General features: G+C 45.5%; 2 protein-coding genes across 5 annotated transcripts in view; one reads left to right on the top strand and one right to left on the bottom strand.

Moving 5' to 3' along the window:
* Nucleotides 1-20,671, bottom strand: part of LOC137541646 (arylsulfatase G-like) — a 127,294-nt gene that overhangs the window by 75,395 nt on the left and 31,228 nt on the right. For 3 of the 4 annotated variants that reach the window (XM_068263048.1, XM_068263047.1, XM_068263049.1), the window contains 4 exons: nucleotides 6,273-6,850; nucleotides 4,957-5,144; nucleotides 4,245-4,292; nucleotides 2,715-2,820 (listed from right to left, as the gene is read on the bottom strand). In XM_068263048.1, coding sequence (XP_068119149.1) covers nucleotides 2,715-2,820; nucleotides 4,245-4,292; nucleotides 4,957-5,144; nucleotides 6,273-6,490 — 560 coding nt within the window. In that variant the 5' untranslated portion in view covers nucleotides 6,491-6,850. The remainder of the gene's footprint in view (nucleotides 1-2,714; nucleotides 2,821-4,244; nucleotides 4,293-4,956; nucleotides 5,145-6,272; nucleotides 6,851-20,671) is intronic. The other variant, XM_068263050.1, reaches the window with a different exon arrangement.
* The window catches only part of LOC137541645 (monocarboxylate transporter 7-like), a 61,408-nt gene that overhangs the window by 16,646 nt on the left and 24,091 nt on the right, over nucleotides 1-20,671 (top strand). The gene's annotated exons all lie outside the window — the stretch shown is intronic.

The following is a 20,671-nucleotide window of genomic DNA, read 5'->3' as shown; positions in this document are numbered from 1 at the left end:
AGGCAAAGCGCACAAGTGACCCGCAGGACGTGAACACTTTACTGCGGAAGCGCCAGTCATTTGGCACTTCCGCATGTAAAGTGTACACAGGTCCGGGCGGGTAGCGTGCGCTCTGCTCTGCCTCTCTCCGCTTCTCCCCGCCTCTTCGGTCACCGTGATCTGAGGTCTGTGAGTAGCGCAGGCAAACACCCCCCGCCATGCAAAGCGCAAGGGAAAGCCCCCCTGCCATGCAAAGAATATAGTAAAGCCCCCCCCCTGCCATGCAAAGCATACAGTAAAGCCCCCCCCCCCCCTGCCATGCAAAGCATACAGTAAAGCCCCCCCTGCCATGCAAAGCATACCGTAAAGCCCCCCCTGCCATGCAAAGCATACAGTAAAGCCCCCCCCTGCCATGCAAAGCATACAGTAAAGCCTCCCCTGCCATGCAAAGCATACAGTAAAGCCCCCCCCCCTGCCATGCAAAGCATACAGTAAAGCCCCCCCTGCCATGCAAAGCATACAGTAAAGCCTCCCCTGCCATGCAAAGCATACAGTAAAGCCCCCCCCTGCCATGCAAAGCATACAGTAAAGCCCCCCCTGCCATGCAAAGCATACAGTAAAGCCTCCCCTGCCATGCAAAGCATACAGTAAAGCCCCCCCCCCTGCCATGCAAAGCACACAGAAAAGCCCCCCCCCAGCCATGCAAAGTGTGCAGCCTTCCCCCTCCCCCCCAGCGATGCAAAGTGCACAGCGAAGCTCCCCCCCCCCCCCGCCATGCAAAGCACCCTCAGCCGTGCAAAGCACCCAGAAAAGCCCCCCAGCCATGCAAAGCGCCCAGAGAAGCGCCCCCAGCCATGCACCCCCCCCCCTCATCTGTGACTAATCATCACTGTAATTTGATCTCTCCCCTGTGCCAGGGCAGAGCAGCTAATTTTAAAGCGCAGGATGTTAAAAAAAAATTCTGCTTCCGTAAAATCAGGAAGTAGACACGCTGCTGATTTGTTACAGGATTGTGTATTAGCTGTGACGGTTATTATGCTGTTGTGCATCTTTCAGAGCACAATCGTACTCAATGCCAAGCAGCTGAAGCTAAAGCTAACAAAATTTTGGGATGCATTAAAAGGGAAATAAAAACTCGAGATGCTAGCATAATATTGCCCCTGTTTAACTCTCTAGTAAGGCCACATCTGGAATATGGAATTCAGTTCTGGGCACCACATTACAAAAAAGATATTGCAGTTTTAGAGCAGGTGCAGAGACGAGCTACAAAATTGATACGTGGGATGGAAGGTCTCACTTACCAAGAAAGGTTAGATAAACTGGGTTTATTTAGTCTAGAGAGAAGACGCCTTAGAGGGGATCTAATTAACATGTATAAATACATCAGAGGGCAATATAATACCTTGGCGGATGAGCTTTTTGTCCCTAGGCCTTCTCAAAGGACTAGAGGACATGATCTGCGCATGGAGGAAAAACGTTTTAACCATTTATTTAGGAAAGGGTTCTTTACAGTAAGAGTGATTAAGATGTGGAATGCATTGCCACAGGAAGTCGTTATGGCAAACTCTATACCTGCATTTAAAGGGGGCTTAGATGCTTTCCTTGCGTTGAAAGACATCCATGGCTACAATTACTAGGTAATGCCTAATGATGTTGATCCAGGGATTTTATCTGATTGCCATCTGGAGTCGGGAAGGAATTTTTCCCTTTGCTAATTGGACCATGCCTTGTAAGGGTTTTTACGCCTTCCTCTGGATCAACAGGGATATGTGAGGGAGCAGGCTGGAGTTGTACTTTGTACTGGTTGAACTCGATGGACGTATGTCTTTTTTCAACCAAAATAACTATGTAACTATGTAAGTTCTGAGTGCCATTCATGGTGCTGGACAGGACCCGGGATGTTCTGGGATCTGTGCCTTTTGGACTTTGGCCGACTGACTTTGGCCGTTTCTAAAACTGGCCGGCCAATGTCAGAAATTCCCAGCATTTTGGACTTTGGCCGACGTCAAATCGGCCAGTTCTAGAAACGACCGGCCAATTCTAGAATTGGCCAATTTCTGGTTTTGGCCGTAACATCTATATCTCGGCTCTCCCTATTTAGACCTGGAACGTATGTTACCTAACATATTCTTCTGAATGTAATAGGTTTCCTGTTTTATTTGTGGGACTTGCTGTAAGGTCTTGGATGTGCATCGTGTGTTTGTTATGCTACTGATTTGTGTTATGTCAGTATATTGTACAGTATATCCCTGTTTTTCATTCATACAAAAGAAATCTCAATGTATCGAATGAAAAGTGATTGAAAACTTGAAAAAGGACATGATAATGTGGTGCATTTGTCTGTATATGTTTGCAGGGGGGTAACTAGAAGGCCATGTGATCACAGGGGGGCCCTGAGCTGTTTTGGGGGCCCAATGACTAACCTTCCCTTCCTCCAATACAGGGAACAAAACTTCAGAGCAGGTGTTTTTGTGGCTACACTTGTTATGGGTGTGAAGATCATGACCCTTGTGAGGTGGGCCTCAAGGCCATGAAGGGCACCAAGGGGAGGCAAGGGAAGGGGTGTGGACATGGGGGGGAGGGGCATGAATTGTAGTTAGCCACTGTGTATTTGCACTGGAAACAGCCCTGTATCCTCATAGATTAGTGTAGGAACATAATGTACACATGAGGTTTGAATATGCTGACATATTGTTGGCAGGCAGAGAATGACACTGAAGTAGCGACTCTGGTACCTTACTGACTTGTGAGGGCAAGATGGGCAGGGGGGATAGTTGTATCCAGCAGAGTCTGTGCAGCCCATGTCATTGCTGTACGGAATACCATAGTAGTATTGGAAACCTGCAGAGAGGAAGAGAGAAGTCGTCATGACAGGGAGAAAGTGGTGTCGGCACCCTAAGCCATTCATCTTCACATTGGATAACACAGGGGTGTAACTAGAGGGGAACAGGAGGCCTGTGGGGGGCTAACCTATAACCTACTACTTCCCATCCTCCGATACAGGGGACTATACTTCAGGTCAGGAGTTTTTGTGGCTACACTTGTTATGAGTGTGAAGATCATGGTGGCTACACTTGTTTTATGACCCTTGTAAGATGGGCCCCAACGCTGTGAAGGGCACAAGGGGAGGCAAGGGCAAGATGTGAACATTGGGGGGGGGGGGGGGGGGGACGAACATCAAAGTCTCACTGGGTGCCCCATGACGTGTAGTTAAGCCACTGTTGGATAACTAGAATTCAGGTAATGGATTTTCACACAAAAAATGTCTGTAATACTTCTCATGTACCCAGATTGTGGTATATCCAAGGAAAAAGGTAAATTAGCTCCTATTTGTGTCCTAGAGGAGAAGCTTCTTCGGTTCAATTGAGTTGAGGAGAAAATATCCGGATAGCACTTTATACATATAAATAATCCTCTAACTACAAAGCCTAATGATGCTCATTATGCAGACGTTAAAGAGGAATCATAAGGTCATATAGTAGACTGCAGTCAATGATTCAGGACACCCACTTGTACTGTATGTTAAAGTATACCCGAGCCAAGCTGAAAATGAAAACCGATGCTTCATGTGTGTGGGGAACCTACACACGCACCCACACACACGCACGCACACGCACGCACGCACGCACGCACACACACACACACACGCACACACACACCATCTGTCTTTCATTTCAAGCTCGGCTCAGGTATCCTTCAAATATCTTGTTTTCAGTATTAGAAACACTTCCTATGGCTATATATTGATGTATTATTGGTATGCAGCCCCACCTTACCATATCACAGGCGTCCTCACACTTTATCATGTCACCAACTGTCCTCATTCTACTGTGTTACTAGACCTTCCCACCCTCTACCATGTTATCAGATGTTTTCTCCTACTACCATATCTCAGGCCTCCTCACACTTTATCATGTCACCAATTGCCCTCATTCTGTGTTACTAGACCTTCCCACCCTCTACCATGTTAGCAGATGTCTTCTCCTTCTACCATATCGCAGGCCTCCTTACACTTTATCATGTCACCAACTGTCCTCATTCTACTGTGTTACTAGACCTTCCCACCCTCTACCATGTTATCAGATGTCTTCTCTTACTACCATATCACAAGGTCTCCTTACTTTTTATCATGTCACTATGCTGTGCAACCCATTGATCAAATCACCAGTCTCTCTCACACTCACATATATCTCAAACCCTTCTCAATATCCCATGGAGCCTTACCCTCTATGAGACCTGGGCTTAGTGACATAAATATTGGTTACCTCTACCATTCGGATGGTAAAGTCTTTGGTGACCCAGATGCCATTTTCCTAGAAAACAAAGAATTTATAACTGTCACATCTGTAGCAAAGCACTTTTCGAACACAAAATGATGACAAGACACATAACATTTTCTCCTGGCAGACTCAAAGCGCTTGAGCTGCAGCCACTGTGACACGCTCAATGGTAGCAGTGTTAGGGAGTTTAGCTCAAGGACTCCTTGCTGAATAGGTTCTGGCTTACTGAACAAGAAGAGCTGAGATTGAAACCCAGGATACCTGTGTCAGAGGAAGAGCCCTTAACCAGAACACTATAGAGCCACACTACACTTCCTGTACCCTGCATGGAGCGCTATACAGTGCAAGACCAATTAGTGCCTGAAAAGCAAATGGACACCTGAAAGAAAACATTGTCAACATCACTATTGATCATTCCACCCAGTGTCATTACCAAACTGCTCTCTAAGTCTGACAAATGACAGTTATGACTTCAAAATTCACTGAGGAAAAAAAAAACGTGTTGAAATCATATCAACAGTAAAATTATGATAAAAATTAAATGTTCTTACTAATATTTAATTGAAATGTTGATGTGAACATTTATCAGAAATTATAAACTGGTAACAACATCTGCAGAAGAGATTTAGATAGATGCAAGATGTAGCATGATAGAAACCGTTTCTGTGTTATCAGAGGTCAGTGGAACATAATGTACCGATGAGACCAGTGACATAGCCAGACTGTTGTAGGACCTCTGCCAATGTAGTCTCATTTAGGGGTAGTCCTCCAAGGGATGTAATAGCAAAGTTGTGAGTGACTCCATTTCGTATTCCAAGTCTACCAGTGAGCAAGGACGCCCGGGATGGAGAACAGGTGGAAGCTGCAGAATGGAAATCCAGTAATCTAGTGGAGGAAAAAAAATGTAGAACTTAAAGAGACTCTGTAACAAAATTTTCATCCTTATTTCTTCTATCCTATAAGTTCCTATGCCTGTTCTAATGTGCTCTGGCTTACTGCAGCCTTTCCTACTTGCACAGTGACTGTGTTATCTCTGTTATATGATCTGATCTTCTCTCCTCTGTTGGCTCTGTCGGGCTGAGGCAGTCAGACTGGAATGTGCAGGGCTGCTTGTGATTGGATAGAAGCTAGACACACCCTCTCCAGGCCCCCTGCAGGCTCTGTGTGACTCACACACTTTGCTTATGTGAGCCTATCACAAGCTGGTTAGTTTGTTTGTAAACACTGCCTAAAACTGGCAATTACAAGCCAGGATTGCAGCAAGGAGTGGCAGAAACAGCACAGAGGGGCCCAGGAGAACATAATGAATAGAATGGTATGCTTTTTACTGTAAGAATTTTACAGTACAGATTCTCTTTAATGGATAAGTATGTGGAGAATCTGGTTAACTATCAGCTACAGAAAAGTTGTGACACGCTATCCTTTGTGTGACTACCATTAGTTGTAGATGTTCCTAGAACAAAAGGTAAGAATCAAGCCTATGACTACCAGGCCAGATCATTTTATCCACAGCTACACTATGAGGACATAATGAGAGATGGAACCTAAAGTCTACTGGAGAGAACATCATCATACAGCTTTTATACTACATTTCTGCCCTGCACCCTTACATTTCCTAGTTGTATAGGACATTAGACCATTAGGATACTGATATTGGCTATTCTATGGGACATGGGTTGATTAGGATAGTGCTGGTAGAGGACATCCTCTACAGTCTATAGCGGCCATTCTATGTGACATGGATCTATAATTATGATACTGCTGGTAGAGGTCTTACACAACCATTGTTGTAAATCATACAGCACCTGGTGCTATCATACCACTGCTGGAAGAGATCTTATAAAGTCTACATTGCCTATTACATAGGAGATGGGTCTATCATGCTGAAAGGGGTCTTCCATAATCTATACTGGCCAAACTGGTAACTAAATGCAGATCTCCATGGTAATAATCATAAAATCAGGCATTCAACCTCCAGCTAAACATCCCAGAGATGAGGTGCAAACCACTTACCGCAATCCCTTAGAAGCCATTTTGTCAAGGTGGGGAGTATTCGTTGCCTCTTTCCCCATATTTGCACCAAGATCACCCCATCCCATATCATCTGCTAAAATGATGATGAAATTGGGCTTTTTATGAATTTCATGTTTTGAAATCGACCCTGAAGACTGGACATGTAGACCTAAACACAGGAAGAATGTGACTGAGGAAGCTGTAGAGAGAAGGCCCATCTTTGGTCTCCTGAACTGGTTTGGGGAGAGATCACTGATTCTCCACCAAGAAGATATCAGGACAGCAGATATATCTTCTGCAGCAGTTGCTGGAGATTTTCGATGAGCTTATATGAAGATCAGCAAAGCAAGGCCATTATTTCCAGATTATTGCAACGGTTGGAGATATTTGGTCATGAGGTCAGCAGTGCAGGGCCACTATCTCCAAACTCTGGCATTGTGAGAGGTATTAAGTGATGCAGCAGATCAGTAGTGCAGGACCTTCATCTCCAGGCTTTGGCAATAGTTGAATCTATTTTTTTTATTTGGAGGTTGGATGTGCAAAACAATTTTCTCCAGACTCTGTAATGGTTGGTGATCCTAGAAAACAACATACAACATTAATTGTGGGTATAGCTGCACCTGAAAGACCATTGGGTATGGGTTCTGAAGAAAAAAAAACCCACAACAGAATCTGTTCAGGTGGCCACATTCTTCCCGAGAGACCATAACACAATGGTTTACAATATGAACAATACTCTGATGAGAAAGTGATAAGTATGCTCTGTGGTGTTAACATTGATTAAACCACCAGCTCTGTGACTGGAGGACAGTTCTGGACACAGTTTGGTTCATTACCTATACATGTGAGAACAGAGATCTTATCCCTGCTATACACTATGCAATTTCCCGTCAGATGTCGGGTTGAATCGATAATTCCCGACAGCTCCGATCGTTTTTCTGATAATTTTTCCAATTACTTCTGTACAAAACCGATCAGAAAAACAATCGAAATTCAGATCATAAATTATCGATTCAATCCGAATCTGATGGGAAATTACATGGTGTGTACCAAGCATAACGAGTCTTTTCCTACCAACTCTCAGCATAAACTATTGTATTGCATTGTCTCTGGGGAAAGCTGATTATTTGTGATCTCTACAGTTCATCTGGCTGTTGATGCCATTTAGTAGTTTGTAGTGTCGGCCTGACCTAAATCTAAAGGACCTTTAGTTGTTTTATTGCTGTTAACCACTAAACAAATATGTACAAGTTCTCCAGTTTCAGCAGATTCTGGAGACCAATGTCCAGGAATCAGTGACAAAGCTCAAGCTGCGCCAGGGCTGCATCTTTCAACAAGACAACAACCCTAAACACTGCTCAAAATCCACTAAGGCATTCATGCAGAGGAACAAGTACAACGTTCTGGAATGGCCACCTCAGTCCCCAGACCTGAATATAATTGAAAATCTGTGGTGTGAGTTAAAGAGAGCTGTCCATGCTAGGAAGCCATCAAACCTGAATGGACTAGAGATATTTTGTAAAGAGGAATGGTCCAAAATACCTTTAACCAGAATCCAGACTCTCATTGGAACCTACAGGAAGCGTTTAGAGGCTGTAATTTCTGCAAAAGGAGGATCTACTAAATATTGATTTCATTTCTTTCTTGTGGTGCCCAAATTTATGCACCTGCCTAATTTTGTTTAAACAATTATTGCACACTTTCTGTAAATCCAATAACCTTAATTTCACTTCTCACATATCACTGTGTGTGTCTCCTAGATCAGTGTTTCTCAACATTTTATTGGTATGTACCCCTTTTAAAACCCAGTAATCACCAAGTACCCCCTAGCATAGTAAAAATGATCACAAGTACCCCTTGACAAATATATATTTGATTGTAGTACATGATAATTGGTTGTAAACAATTTCCAAGCATTTACTATTGCTTTTAACTAGCTAGAATGTTAACTTGGTGTTGTTTAAATAAGATTTATCATTTTCTAAATCTCTAAATTTGTCTTGGTTAAGTATATCAAGCCCGAGTACCCCCTGGAACCATTAGAAGTACCCCCTGGGGTACGCGTACCACACGTTGAGAACCTAGGTCCTAGATGATATATTTAACTGACATTTTTTATCATACCAACCAACGATTTATACAGGAAAATCATGATTAACAAGGTTGCCCAAACTTTCGCACACCACTGTATATTTCCCACATGAAGAATTATGTACATCAATCAAACTATATTAGCTGAGAGTGGAACGTCTATGAAATACACAGATTTCTCCACACATAGCAGGACAGATGACCTCACTCTGATAAGAAAAGCACTGTATCAAAACATGGCGGATTACAACAGTAAACCAAACTTCATACCACTGAGATCCGACTTCTACATTACAGAGAATTCAGCACAGAAGTGGCTGGCAGCAGGCATGCTGCACTCAGTGCTGCCAGAAATCATGACTCTGACCAACGTACACGGATAAGGATTTCCTAGAATAGCTGAACATGTTGTGCCAACTTGTGGCAGAGATAAGGGCAGCTGTACCTCCTACTGAAGCCAGGATTTCATGCCACACTACCAGCTAGAAGCAGCTGCTTCTAGAGTCACAGGGCACATGCAGCTACATGCAGACACACAGGGCACACAAGGCCACGTCAGGGGTTACTAAGTGCCGGGGAGCTATGTTTAGAGTCCCAAAGCAGAGGGGACCACATAATTACAAAGATCAGATCCAGGGTTGTGCCGCCACATCATGGGTCACAGGAGCACGACCGCGAGCGGCGCTACAAAGGGGACAGGAGGAGACAGTAGAAGAATGACATTGGAGCTGTGGCGAGGGACACAGAGACTTCAAAGGGCTGGAAGAAGCACCAGGTGAGTAAAGCGGAAGGTTTAGGTTTCATGTATCCTTTTATTTTTAAAGGATACCTTGGCCCAAAAGAAAATGAAAAACGTCCTGGTCGGGAGGGTAGGCAAAGACTGTGCAGTCACTACACCAGCGACGTGTGTCCTTGATAACGCGCCTGCAATACACATTGGCTTGTGCACAACTACGCAGAGCGCACCCGGCCATGGACGCCTTCGTATTCTTCGCTGACCCTCCCGACCAAGAAGTAGCATCGGAGGCTTGTACGGATATTATCTAGAGTGGCAGAGCACAGAGGAGCCTCATCTAGAGAGGCAGAGCACAGAGGAGCCTCATCTAGAGAGGCAGAGCACAGAGGAGCCTCATCTAGAGAGGCAGAGCACAGAGGAGCCTCAGAGCACAGAGGAGCCTCATCTAGAGAGGCAGAGCACAGAGTGGCCTCATCTAGAGAGGCAGAGCACAGAGTGGCCTCATCTAGAGAGGCAGAGCACAGAGTGGCCTCATCTAGAGAGGCAGAGCACAGAGTGGCCTCATCTAGAGAGGCAGAGCACAGAGTGGCCTCATCTAGAGAGGCAGAGCACAGAGTGGCCTCATCTAGAGAGGCAGAGCACAGAGTGGCCTCATCTAGAGAGGCAGAGCACAGAGTGGCCTCATCTAGAGAGGCAGAGCACAGAGTGGCCTCATCTAGAGAGGCAGAGCACAGAGGGGCCTCATCTAGAGGAACAGAGGGGCCTCATCTAGAGAGGCAGAGCACAGAGTGGCCTCATCTAGAGAGGCAGAGCACAGAGTGGCCTAATCTAGAGAGGCAGAGCACAGAGTGGCCTAATCTAGAGAGGCAGAGCACAGAGTTGCCTCATCTAGAGAGGCAGAGCACAGAGTGGCCTCATCTAGAGAGGCAGAACACAGAGTGGCCTCATCTAGAGAGGTAGAGCACAGAGTGGCCTCATCTAGAGAGGTAGAGCACAGAGGAGCCTCATCTAGAGGCAGAGCACAGAGGGACCTCATCTAGAGAGAGGTAGAGCACAGAGGAGCCTCATCTAGAGAGAGGCAGAGCACAGAGGGGCCTCATCTAGAGGAACAGAGGGGCCTCATCTAGAGAGGCAGAGCACAGAGTGGCCTCATCTAGAGAGGCAGAGCACAGAGTGGCCTCATCTAGAGAGGCAGAGCACAGAGTGGCCTCATCTAGAGAGGCAGAGCACAGAGGAGCCTCATCTAGAGGAACAGAGGGGCCTCATCTAGAGAGGCAGAGCACAGAGTGGCCTCATCTAGAGAGGCAGAGCACAGAGTGGCCCCATCTAGAGAGGCAGAGCACAGAGTGGCCCCATCTAGAGAGGCAGAGCACAGAGTGGCCCCATCTAGAGAGGCAGAGCACAGAGTGGCCTCATCTAGAGAGGCAGAGCACAGAGTGGCCCCATCTAGAGAGGCAGAGCACAGAGTGGCCTCATCTAGAGAGGCAGAGCACAGAGTGGCCTCATCTAGAGAGGCAGAGCACAGAGTGGCCTCATCTAGAGAGGCAGAGCACAGAGTGGCCTCATCTAGAGAGGCAGAGCACAGAGTGGCCTCATCTAGAGAGGCAGAGCACAGAGTGGCCTCATCTAGAGAGGCAGAGCACAGAGTGACCTCATCTAGAGAGGCAGAGCACAGAGGGGCCTCATCTAGAGAGGAAGAGCACAGAGGGGCCTCATCTAGAGAGGCAGAGCACAGAGGGACCTCATCTAGAGAGGCAGAGCACAGAGGGACCTCATCTAGAGAGGCAGAGCACAGAGGGACCTCATCTAGAGAGGCAGAGCACAGAGGGACCTCATCTAGAGAGGCAGAGCACAGAGGGGCCTCATGTATAGAGGCAGAGCACAGAGGAACCTCATCTAGAGAGGCACAGCACAAAGGGGCCTCATCTAAGGTAACAGAGCACAAAGGGGCCTCATCTAGTATTGCAGCGCACAAAGGGGACTCATCTAAGGTCACAGAGGGGCCTCGTCTAGGATCAAGGAGAAACCTAATCTAGGGTTGCAGAGCACAAAGTGGCCTTATCTAGGATCACAGAGTGCAAAGGGGCCTCATTTACTGTAGTGTCACAGAGCGCAAAGGAGCCCTTAGACCACATTGAACAGCTTTGGACTCTGAAACCTGCCATACTCTGCAGTAGAATGCAAGCAGGTTAGAAGAAGGCAAAAGGTACTTATGTCTTGCTGCTAGACTGCACTGGGATTTCAGGCTAGGTAACTTGAGGTTGCGTTTAATTCATTCAGGTTGAATCTTGATTAGAGGTTGAAGAGGACCTCTTTCTACTTGAAACTTAATTTCTGCAGCAAATACTCACCATTTTTACTTCAAAATGAATGGCACAATGTGGATCCACCCACAACATGCAGCCATGGTTCACCTCAGCTCCAAAGTCTTCTTATGTCCGATCAGGATTCCATTCGATTTGCCATAGCAAAACAATGGCAAATCGAATTGAATCGAATCCTGATCGGACATGTTGGATTTCATTTGATCGTAAATAGAATTGTAATCGAATCGTATAAAGAATCGTATCGTGTAGATTGGGCTTTAGGCTCCCCCTCCATGTCCAAAACCAACAGTATTCACTACAATATAAAGGACAATACATAGAATTCAAAAAGCACAAATAATGTACGTATCCCATTTTGAGAGATTACAAACGCCAGTTAGGAAAAGCGCAACATACATTCACTCCAATTTGACAAGATTACAACCCGAAAAAGATAAATCACATGATTTCCAGTTCATCAACTATCAAATTCAACCTGTGGAGATGTTACCTCAGAACACATATTGGCCTATAGATCTGACCTGGCCAGTTGTTTGCCCCAAACGTTGGCCACAGTTGCAGCTATGTGCTCAGCATTATGCATTCAGTATTGTCTGGACTGGGATGTACACGGCAGGTGGCAATTGCAAAACAAGAGACGTAACAAGTATCGAATGTGCCTTTTATTCACATGACTGTAGAGAGTACTGTGTATTCCCAACGTTGCGTTATTTGGCAGCACTATAATTTCAATGTGGAATTTGATAGTTGATGAACTTTAATATCTCATAGGAGTCTTCTGCCTACATCATATGGTCTGTTTTTTTCCACTGGTAGTTCCCATCAGTGGTTCTTTGGATTCTACATCTTGTGACATCTATTACTGATCTGTAGGCTGGAAAGTCACTTTAAAGCGGACTTGAACTCAGAACTTCCTCTCTGCTCTAAAAGATAAGCAACAGGATAATAACCTTTCAAAAAAAAACATTTCTTATTTACAGCTTACAGAACTCCTGTAATAAATCAGCAGTGCGTCTACTTCCTAGTTTTATGGTAGCAGACAAAGGGTTAATATCCTGTGTTTACATATTAGCTGTGTTTGCCGAGGACTACCGAATTCCTGTGCTGACATGGCTCAGAGATCAAATTACCCTTGCGATTATTTTAAGATGAGGAGGAATTAGCCAGGCTCTTCTCTCTAAAAACACACGGTGCATTTCTCTGTGTTTTCATTGGGCTTGATTCAACAAGCTGCGCTGCTTAGTAACTAGGGGTGTGCTGGGGGCCTGGCTAGGGGTGTGGCAGGGGCGTGGCTTAAGTTATCCTCATTCTTATCTCAAAAAGTTGGGAGGTATGTCCTTTATTTTCCATTTCCTCCCCTTTCAAAAGTTTTTGCCTCTCTCGCTGCTGCACCTCCCCCCCCCCCCCCCCAATATTTACATCTATCTCCCCACTCTTTCTAACACTACTTTTCTCTATCTCTCTACCCACCTCCTTTCCCTTTTCTCTGCACTAATTTCTGCCTTTTATTCCTTTTCCTCTGCCTACTCTCTTATTTACATTTTCACCCTGTTTGTGACAAACAGTGGTTGCACTAACCATACTACATACATACCTCCCCGACATTTTGAGAACAGAGAGAGGGACCCTTTAGTCACGCCCTGTCACACCCTTAATCACGCCCCCAGCACACCCCTAGTCACTCATATACCTTAACCAATTGAGGACCGTGGGCTTTACCCCCCTTAAGGACCAGGCACTTTTTTTCCATTCAGACCACTGCAGCTTTCACGGTTTATTGCTCGCTCATACAACCTACCACCTAAATGAATTTTGGCTCCTTTTCTTGTCACTAATAAAGCTTTCTTTTGGTGCTATTTGATTGCTGCTGCGATTTTTACTTTTTATTATATTCATCCAAAAAAACACGAATTTTGTCAAAAAAATGATTTTTTTTAACTTTCTGTGCTGACATTTTTCAAATAAAGTAAAATTTCTGTATACATGCAGCACGAAAAATGTGGACAAACATGTTTTTGATAAAAAAAAAAAAAAACCCATTCAGCCTATATTTATTGGTTTGGGTAAGAGTTATAGCGTTTACAAACTATGGTGCAAAAAGTGAATTTTCCCATTTTCCAGCATCTCTGACTTTTCTGACCACCTGTCATGTTTCATGAGGGGCTAGAATTCCAGGATAGTATAAATACCCCCCAAATGACCCCATTTTGGAAAGAAGACATCCCAAAGTATTCAGTGAGAGGCATTCATAGAAGTTTTTTATTTTTTTTGTCACAAGTTAGCGGAAATTGATTTTAATTGTTTTTTTTCACAAAGTGTCATTTTCCGCTAACTTGTGACAAAAAATAAAATCTTCTATGAACTCACCATACTCCTAACGGAATACCTTGGGGTGTCTTCTTTCTAGAATGGGGTCATTTGTGGGGTTCCTTTACTGCCCTGGCATTGTAGGGACCCTAAACCGTGAGTAGTAGTCTTGAAACCAAATGTCGCAAAATGACCTGTGAAATCCTAAAGGTACTCATTGGACTTTGGGCCCCTTAGCGTACTTAGGGTGTAAAAAAGTGCCACACATGTGGTACCGCCGTACTCAGAAGTAGTATAATGTGTTTTGTGGTGTATTTTTATACATACCCATGCTGGGTGGGAGAAATATCTCTGTAAATGACAATTGTTTTGTTTTTTTTTACACACAATTGTCCATTTACAGAGAGATTTATCCCACCTAGCATGGGTATGTGTAAAAATACACCCCAAAACACATTATACTACTTCTCCTGAGTACGGCGGTACCACATGTGTGACACTTTTTTGCAGCCTATGTGCGCTAAGGGTCCCAACGTCCTATTCACAGGTCATTTTGAGGCATTTGTTTTCTAGACTACTCCTCACGGTTTAGGGCCCCTAAAATGCCAGGGCAGTATAGGAACCCCACAAGTGACCCCATTTTAGAAAGAAGACACCCCAAGGTATTCCGTTAGGTGTATGGCGAGTTCATAGAAGATTTTATTTTTTGTCACAAGTTAGTGAAAAATGACACTTTGTGAAAAAAAAAAACAATAAAAATCAATTTCTGCTAACTTTTGACAAAAAATAAAATCTTCTATGAACTCGTCATACACCTAACAGAATACCTTGGGGTGTCTTTTTTCTAAAATGGGGTCACTTGTGGGGTTCCTATACTGCCCTGGCATTTTACGGGCCCAAAACCGTGAGTAGTCTGGAAACCAAATGTCTCAAAATGACTGTTCAGGGGTATAAGCATCTGCAAATTTTGATGACAGGTGGTCTATGAGGGGGCGAATTTTGTGGAACCGGTCATAAGCAGGATGGCCTTTTAGATGACAGGTTGTATTGGGCCTGATCTGATGGATAGGAGTGCTAGGGGGGTGACAGGAGGTGATTGATGGGTGTCTCAGGGGGTGGTTAGAGGGGAAAATAGATGCAATCAATGCACTGGGGAGGTGATCGGAAGGGGGTCTGAGGGGGATCTGAGGGTTTGGCCGAGTGATCAGGAGCCCACACGGGGCAAATTAGGGCCTGATCTGATGGGTAGGTGTGCTACTGGTAATTAGTGGGTGTTTAGGGTAGAGAACAGATGTAAACATTGCACTTGGGAGGTGATCGGACGTCGGATCTGCGGGCGATCTATTGGTGTGGGTGGGTGATCAGATTGCCCGCAAGGGGCAGGTTAGGGGCTGATTGATGGGTGGCAGTGACAGGGGGTGATTGATGAGTGATTGACAGGTGATCAGGGGGATAGATGCATACAGTACACAGGGGGGGGTGGGGGTCTGGGGATGGGGTCTGGGGAGAATCTGAGGGGTGGGGGGGTGATCAGGAGGGAGCAGGGGGAAGTTTAGAGAATAAAAAAAAAATAGCGTTGACAGTGACAGGGAGTGATTGATGGGTGATTAGGGGGGTGATTGGGTGCAAACAGTGGTCTGGGGGGTGGGAGGGGGGGGGGGGGTCTGAGGGGTGCTGTGGGCGATCAGGGGGCAGGGGGGGGAAATCAGTGTGCTTGGGTGCAGACTAGGGGGGCTGCAGCCTGCCCTGGTGGTCCCTCGGACACTGGGACCACCAGGGCAGGAGGCAGCCTGTATAATACACTTTGTATACATTACAAAGTGTATTATACACTTTGTATGCGGCGATCCGGGTGCTAGTAACCCGCCGGCGCTTCCGAACGGCCGACGGGTTACAGCGCGAGGTGGGCGGAGCCAGTCCCCGGCGGCCGATCGCGTCACGAATGACGCGATCGCTCCGCCCATGCCCGTACAAGGACTGCTGCCATTTGTACATATGCCGGTCCTTACGGGGTCCACTTCCCGGCCGCCAATTGTATATACGGCGGTCGGGAAGTGGTTAAAGTCAATGGGACCCGTTTAAAAAAAAAAAAAAAGCCAGATACTTACCTAAAGAGAGGGAAGGCTCTGGGTCCTAATGAGCCTTCTCTCTCCTCTCCTGGTGCCCTCGTCGCAGCAGCAGCTCCTCCGTTCAAACCCCCTGCCGCGGGGGACTTCAGAAGTCTTTGGGAGCCGACTCCTCCCAAAGACAGGCGCTGCCATACTGCACACGAGTGGTTGCGTGAGTGAGGGCGGTCATGCATGCACAGTCTGGAGCGACCCATCTTTGGGAGCACTCGGGCCCCCCAAGCCTCCCTTTGCGGCGGAAATAGCAGTATTTGACCACTTTAGTCAAATACTGCTACGGGGAGCAAGCGCTGGAATGGGCACCGGGAGAGGAGAGGAAAGGCTCATCAGGATCCAGAACCTTCCCTCTCCTTAGGTAAGTATCTGCCTTTTTTTTTTTTTTTTTTAAATCAGGTCCCATTGACTTTATAGATTTCATAAGAAAAATGTTTTATAATTCATATCACACAGGTTATTTCTATCCTGGTCCATTAGCCTTCAATATTAACATGTGCAAATAAGAAATATATCAATGTATAGTATGGGAATAAAGTTTAGTCAATTATACACATTTTTCAGTAGAAAAAAATACATATATTTACATACAGGGGTTAGACAAAATAATGGAAACACCTTGAAAATCAACAAAATATATTTTAATATGGTGCAGGTCCACCTTTTGTGGCAATTACAGCCTGAATTCTCAGAGGTATTGATTCATACAAATTGTGATTGTGAATTGTTTCCAAAGGGATTTTAGTGCATTCTTCAGTTAAAACACCCTCCGCTTCATTTAAGCCCCATCTACACGACAGGCCTGTTTCTAGGGGCCGTGCAGCCGCCCTGACCGCTGTTGGGAGGGGGGCGCTGTAATGGAAGGGGGAGCCGCGGGGAGGGCAGTAGGCCTCTCCCTCCCTTCCTCTCCCCGGGCCGCCCTCCGTGCTCCCCCCTCAGATGCAGAGTGAGCGCGCAGGGAAGCGCTGTAAATAGTAACTCACCTCCCTGGTTCCAATCGCTGATCACTCACTAGCCGCTGGTCTCCTCTCTGCATAGCCGGGTATACACACGCTGCTTCCTGTTTAGCAGGAAGCAGCGTGTGTATATGCGTCTATGCAGAGCAGGAGACCGGCGGCAAGTGAGTGATCGGCGATTGGAACCAGGGAGGTGAGTTACTATTTACAGCGCTTCCCTGCGCGCTCACTCTGCATCTGAGGGGGGAGCACGGAGGGCGGACCGGGGAGAGGAAGGGAGGGAGAGGTCGGCTGCCCTCCCCGTGGCTTCCCCTCCATTATGGGGGGGGACCTACCTAACCACCTACCTAACCTATACTGGGGGGCAGCTACCTTATCTAACCTATACTGGGGGGCAGCTACCTAATCTAACCTATACTGGGGGGAAGCTACCTTATCTAACCTATACTGGGGGGGCAGCTACCTTATCTAACCTATACTGGGGGGCAGTTACCTAATCTAACCTATACTGGGGGGCAGTTACCTAATCTAACCTATACTGGGGGGCAGTTACCTAATCTAACCTATACTAGGGGGCAGTTACCTAATCTAACCTATACTGGGGGGGCAGCTACCTTATCTAACCTATACTGGGGGGCAGCTACCTAATCTAACCTATACTGGGGGGCAGCTACCTAATCTAACCTATACTGGGGGGCAGTTACCTTATCTAACCTATACTGGGGGGCAGCTACCCAATCTAACCTATACTGGGGGTCAGCTACCTAATCTAACCTATACTGGGGGGCAGCTACCTAATCTAACCTATACTGGGGGGCAGCTACCTAATCTAACCTAAACTGGGGGGGGGGGGGGGGCAGCTACCTAATCTAACCTATACTGGGGGGCAGCTACCTAATATAACCTATACTGGGGGGCAGCTACCTTATCTAACCTATACTGGGGGGCAGCTACCTAATCTAACCTATACTGGGGGACAGCTACCTAATCTAACCTATACTGGGGGGCAGCTACCTAATCTAACCTATACTGGGGGGCAGCTACCTTATCTAACCTATACTGGGGGCAGCTACCTTATCTAACCTATACAGGGGGCAGCTACCTAATCTAACCTATACTGGGAGGCAGCTACCTAATCTAACATATACTGGGGGGCAGCTACCTTATCTAACCTATACTGGGGGCAGCTAACTATCTAACCTATACTGGAGGACATCTACCTAATCTAACCTATACTGGGGGCAGCTACCTATCTAACCTATACTGGGAGGCAGCTACCCAATCTAACCTATACTGGGGACAGCTACCAATCTAACCTATACTGTGGGTAGCTACCTAATCTAACCTATACTGGGGGCACCTACTTATCTAACCTGTATTGGGGGCACGCACCTAGCCAGCCTATACTGGTGGCAACTATACTGGCTACCTATATTGGAGGCACCTACCTAACTAACCTATACTGGGGGCACCTACCTATCTAACCTATGCTAGGGCAACTATTATGGCTACCTATATTAGAGGCACCCACCTAGCTAACCTGTACTGGGGGCACCTACCTATCTAACTTATACCTGGGGCGCCTGCCTATCTAACCTATACTGGGGGCAACTATACTGGCTACCTATACTGGAGGCACCTACCTGGCTAACCTATACTGGGGGCAACTATACTGAGTGCAACTAGACCTGGCTAACCTATACTGCGGGCACCTATACCTGGCTCTGAGGGGGGGGGGGGGGGCGCAATTTTTACACCCTCGCCCTAGGTGCATTTTAGCCTAGAAACTGCCCTGCTACACTATACGATGCGATTACGATTCTATTTACGATTTGATTAAATCCGACATGTCCAATCGGGATTTGAGTCAATTCGATTTGCCATTGTTTTGTGAATCAAATCCTGATCGGACATTAGAGACTATGTCGGCGGATATCGACTTCTTACTTGAATCTCTAATAACGACCATAAAATCTCAATAATGTTGAGGTCTAGGGATTGTGGTGGCCAGATGAGATGCTCCACTTCATTAGAATGTTCCTCGTGCCATTCTTTAACAATTCTAGCTGTATGGATTGGGGCATTATCATCTTGATAGATGGCATTCCCCTCCGGAAACAGTTCTTGAACCATAGGATGAACTTGGTCGCCCAAAATTCCTAAATAGTCTCGGCTGTTAATTCTTCCATGAAGGGTAATCATTGGCCCAGCGGATTTCCAAGAAATAGCACCCCAGATTATCACAGAACCCCCACCATGTTTTATGGTTGGGAGAAGGCAGTCTGGATGAAATGCTTCTTTCGGTTGTCTCCAAATGTACACTCGGCCGGAGGTCGGAGATAAGGTAAACGATGATTCGTTAGAGAAAATCACATTTTTCCACTGCTCGAAGGACCAATTCTGGTGGTTTCTACACCACTCTAAACGCTTTGAAACATTTGTCTTTGAGAACAGAGGTTTTCTAATTGCAGTTCTTCCGTGGAATCCAGATTTGTGCAACTCCTGACAAACAGTTTTTTGTGGAAACTGGGTTCTGTAGGTGTTCATTCAACTCTGCAGTGATTTTAGGAGCCCTGGTCTTGCGAGCTTTTCTAACAATTCGATTTAGAGTCTGACGGTCTCTATAAGACAACTTCGACTTTCGGCCACAACTGTGCTTTGCTGAGGACGTTTTTCTCTTTCAAAGGCAGTCATTACTTTTGAGACAGTACCTCTTGAAATGCCAAGCATTCGGGCAGTTTCTGTTACAGTAGCGCCTGCCATATGAGCACCAACAATTTGGCCTCTTTGAAAGTCTGAGAGATCTGCCATTTTTATAAATTATAACCAACTTTTGTTTAAAGAGACACTGAAGAGAAAAAAAAATGATATAATGAATTGGTTGTGTACTATGAATAATTACTAGAAGATTAGCAGCAAAGAAAATATTCTCATATTTTTATTTTCAGGTAAATAGTGTTTTTTCTAACATTGCATCATTCTATAATATCTGCAAATTACTCAACACTCAGCATTCAAAATTATTCTTTCAGAGCAGTCTGTGAACTAATGACCTCTCCTCTGGCAGAGAAAAATAAATTTGTTCACTAACAGTTGAGATAATAAAAGTCAGAAGACAGCCCTCTCCACGACTTTGAAAGTCGTAGAGCTTAATGGCTTTTTTGCATAGAGATAACAACCGGAGTTTCTTAAAGAGACTCTGTAACAAAATTTTGAGCCTTATTTCTTCTATCCTACAAGTTCCTATACCTGTTCTAATGTGCTCTGTCTAACTGCAGCCTTTCCTAGTTGCACAGTGGCTGTTATATGATCTAATCTTCTCTCCTCTGTCGGCTCTGTCGGGCTGAGGCAGTCAGGCTGGAATGTGCTGTGCTGCTTGTGATTGGTTAGAAGCTATACACACCCTCTCCAGGCCCCCTGCACACTCTGACTCACACACTGAGCATATCACTTGCTTTGTCTTTTGTTTGTAAACACTGCATAAAAATGGCAATTACAAGCCAGGATTGCAGCAGGGAGTGGCAGAAACAGCACAGAGATGCCCAGGAGAACATAATGAATAGAATGGTATGCTTTTTATTGTAAGAATTTTAGAGTACAGATTCTCTTTAACTCTTCCTGTACTGGAAACAATTAGACTGATGTATCTGATCTTAATGTTTTATTTCTTAGCTGTACTACACATACAAATCTTAATATCATAATTTTTTTTCACTTCAGTGTCTCTTTAAATATCTGTAAAAACAATTATTTTCATTAAACATATCTAATAACAAAAATAATAAACACATTTTTTTAACATATGTCAAGTTTTGATTGCTTAAAACATGTTCAAAGATTATGATGCCAAAATGTTAGGTGT

This window comes from Hyperolius riggenbachi, chromosome 12, assembly GCF_040937935.1.
Source record: "Hyperolius riggenbachi isolate aHypRig1 chromosome 12, aHypRig1.pri, whole genome shotgun sequence".
Taxonomy (NCBI): domain Eukaryota; kingdom Metazoa; phylum Chordata; class Amphibia; order Anura; family Hyperoliidae; genus Hyperolius; species Hyperolius riggenbachi.
The sequence above is the reverse complement of the archived record's forward strand: the minus strand, read 5'-3'. Positions and strand labels throughout refer to the sequence as shown.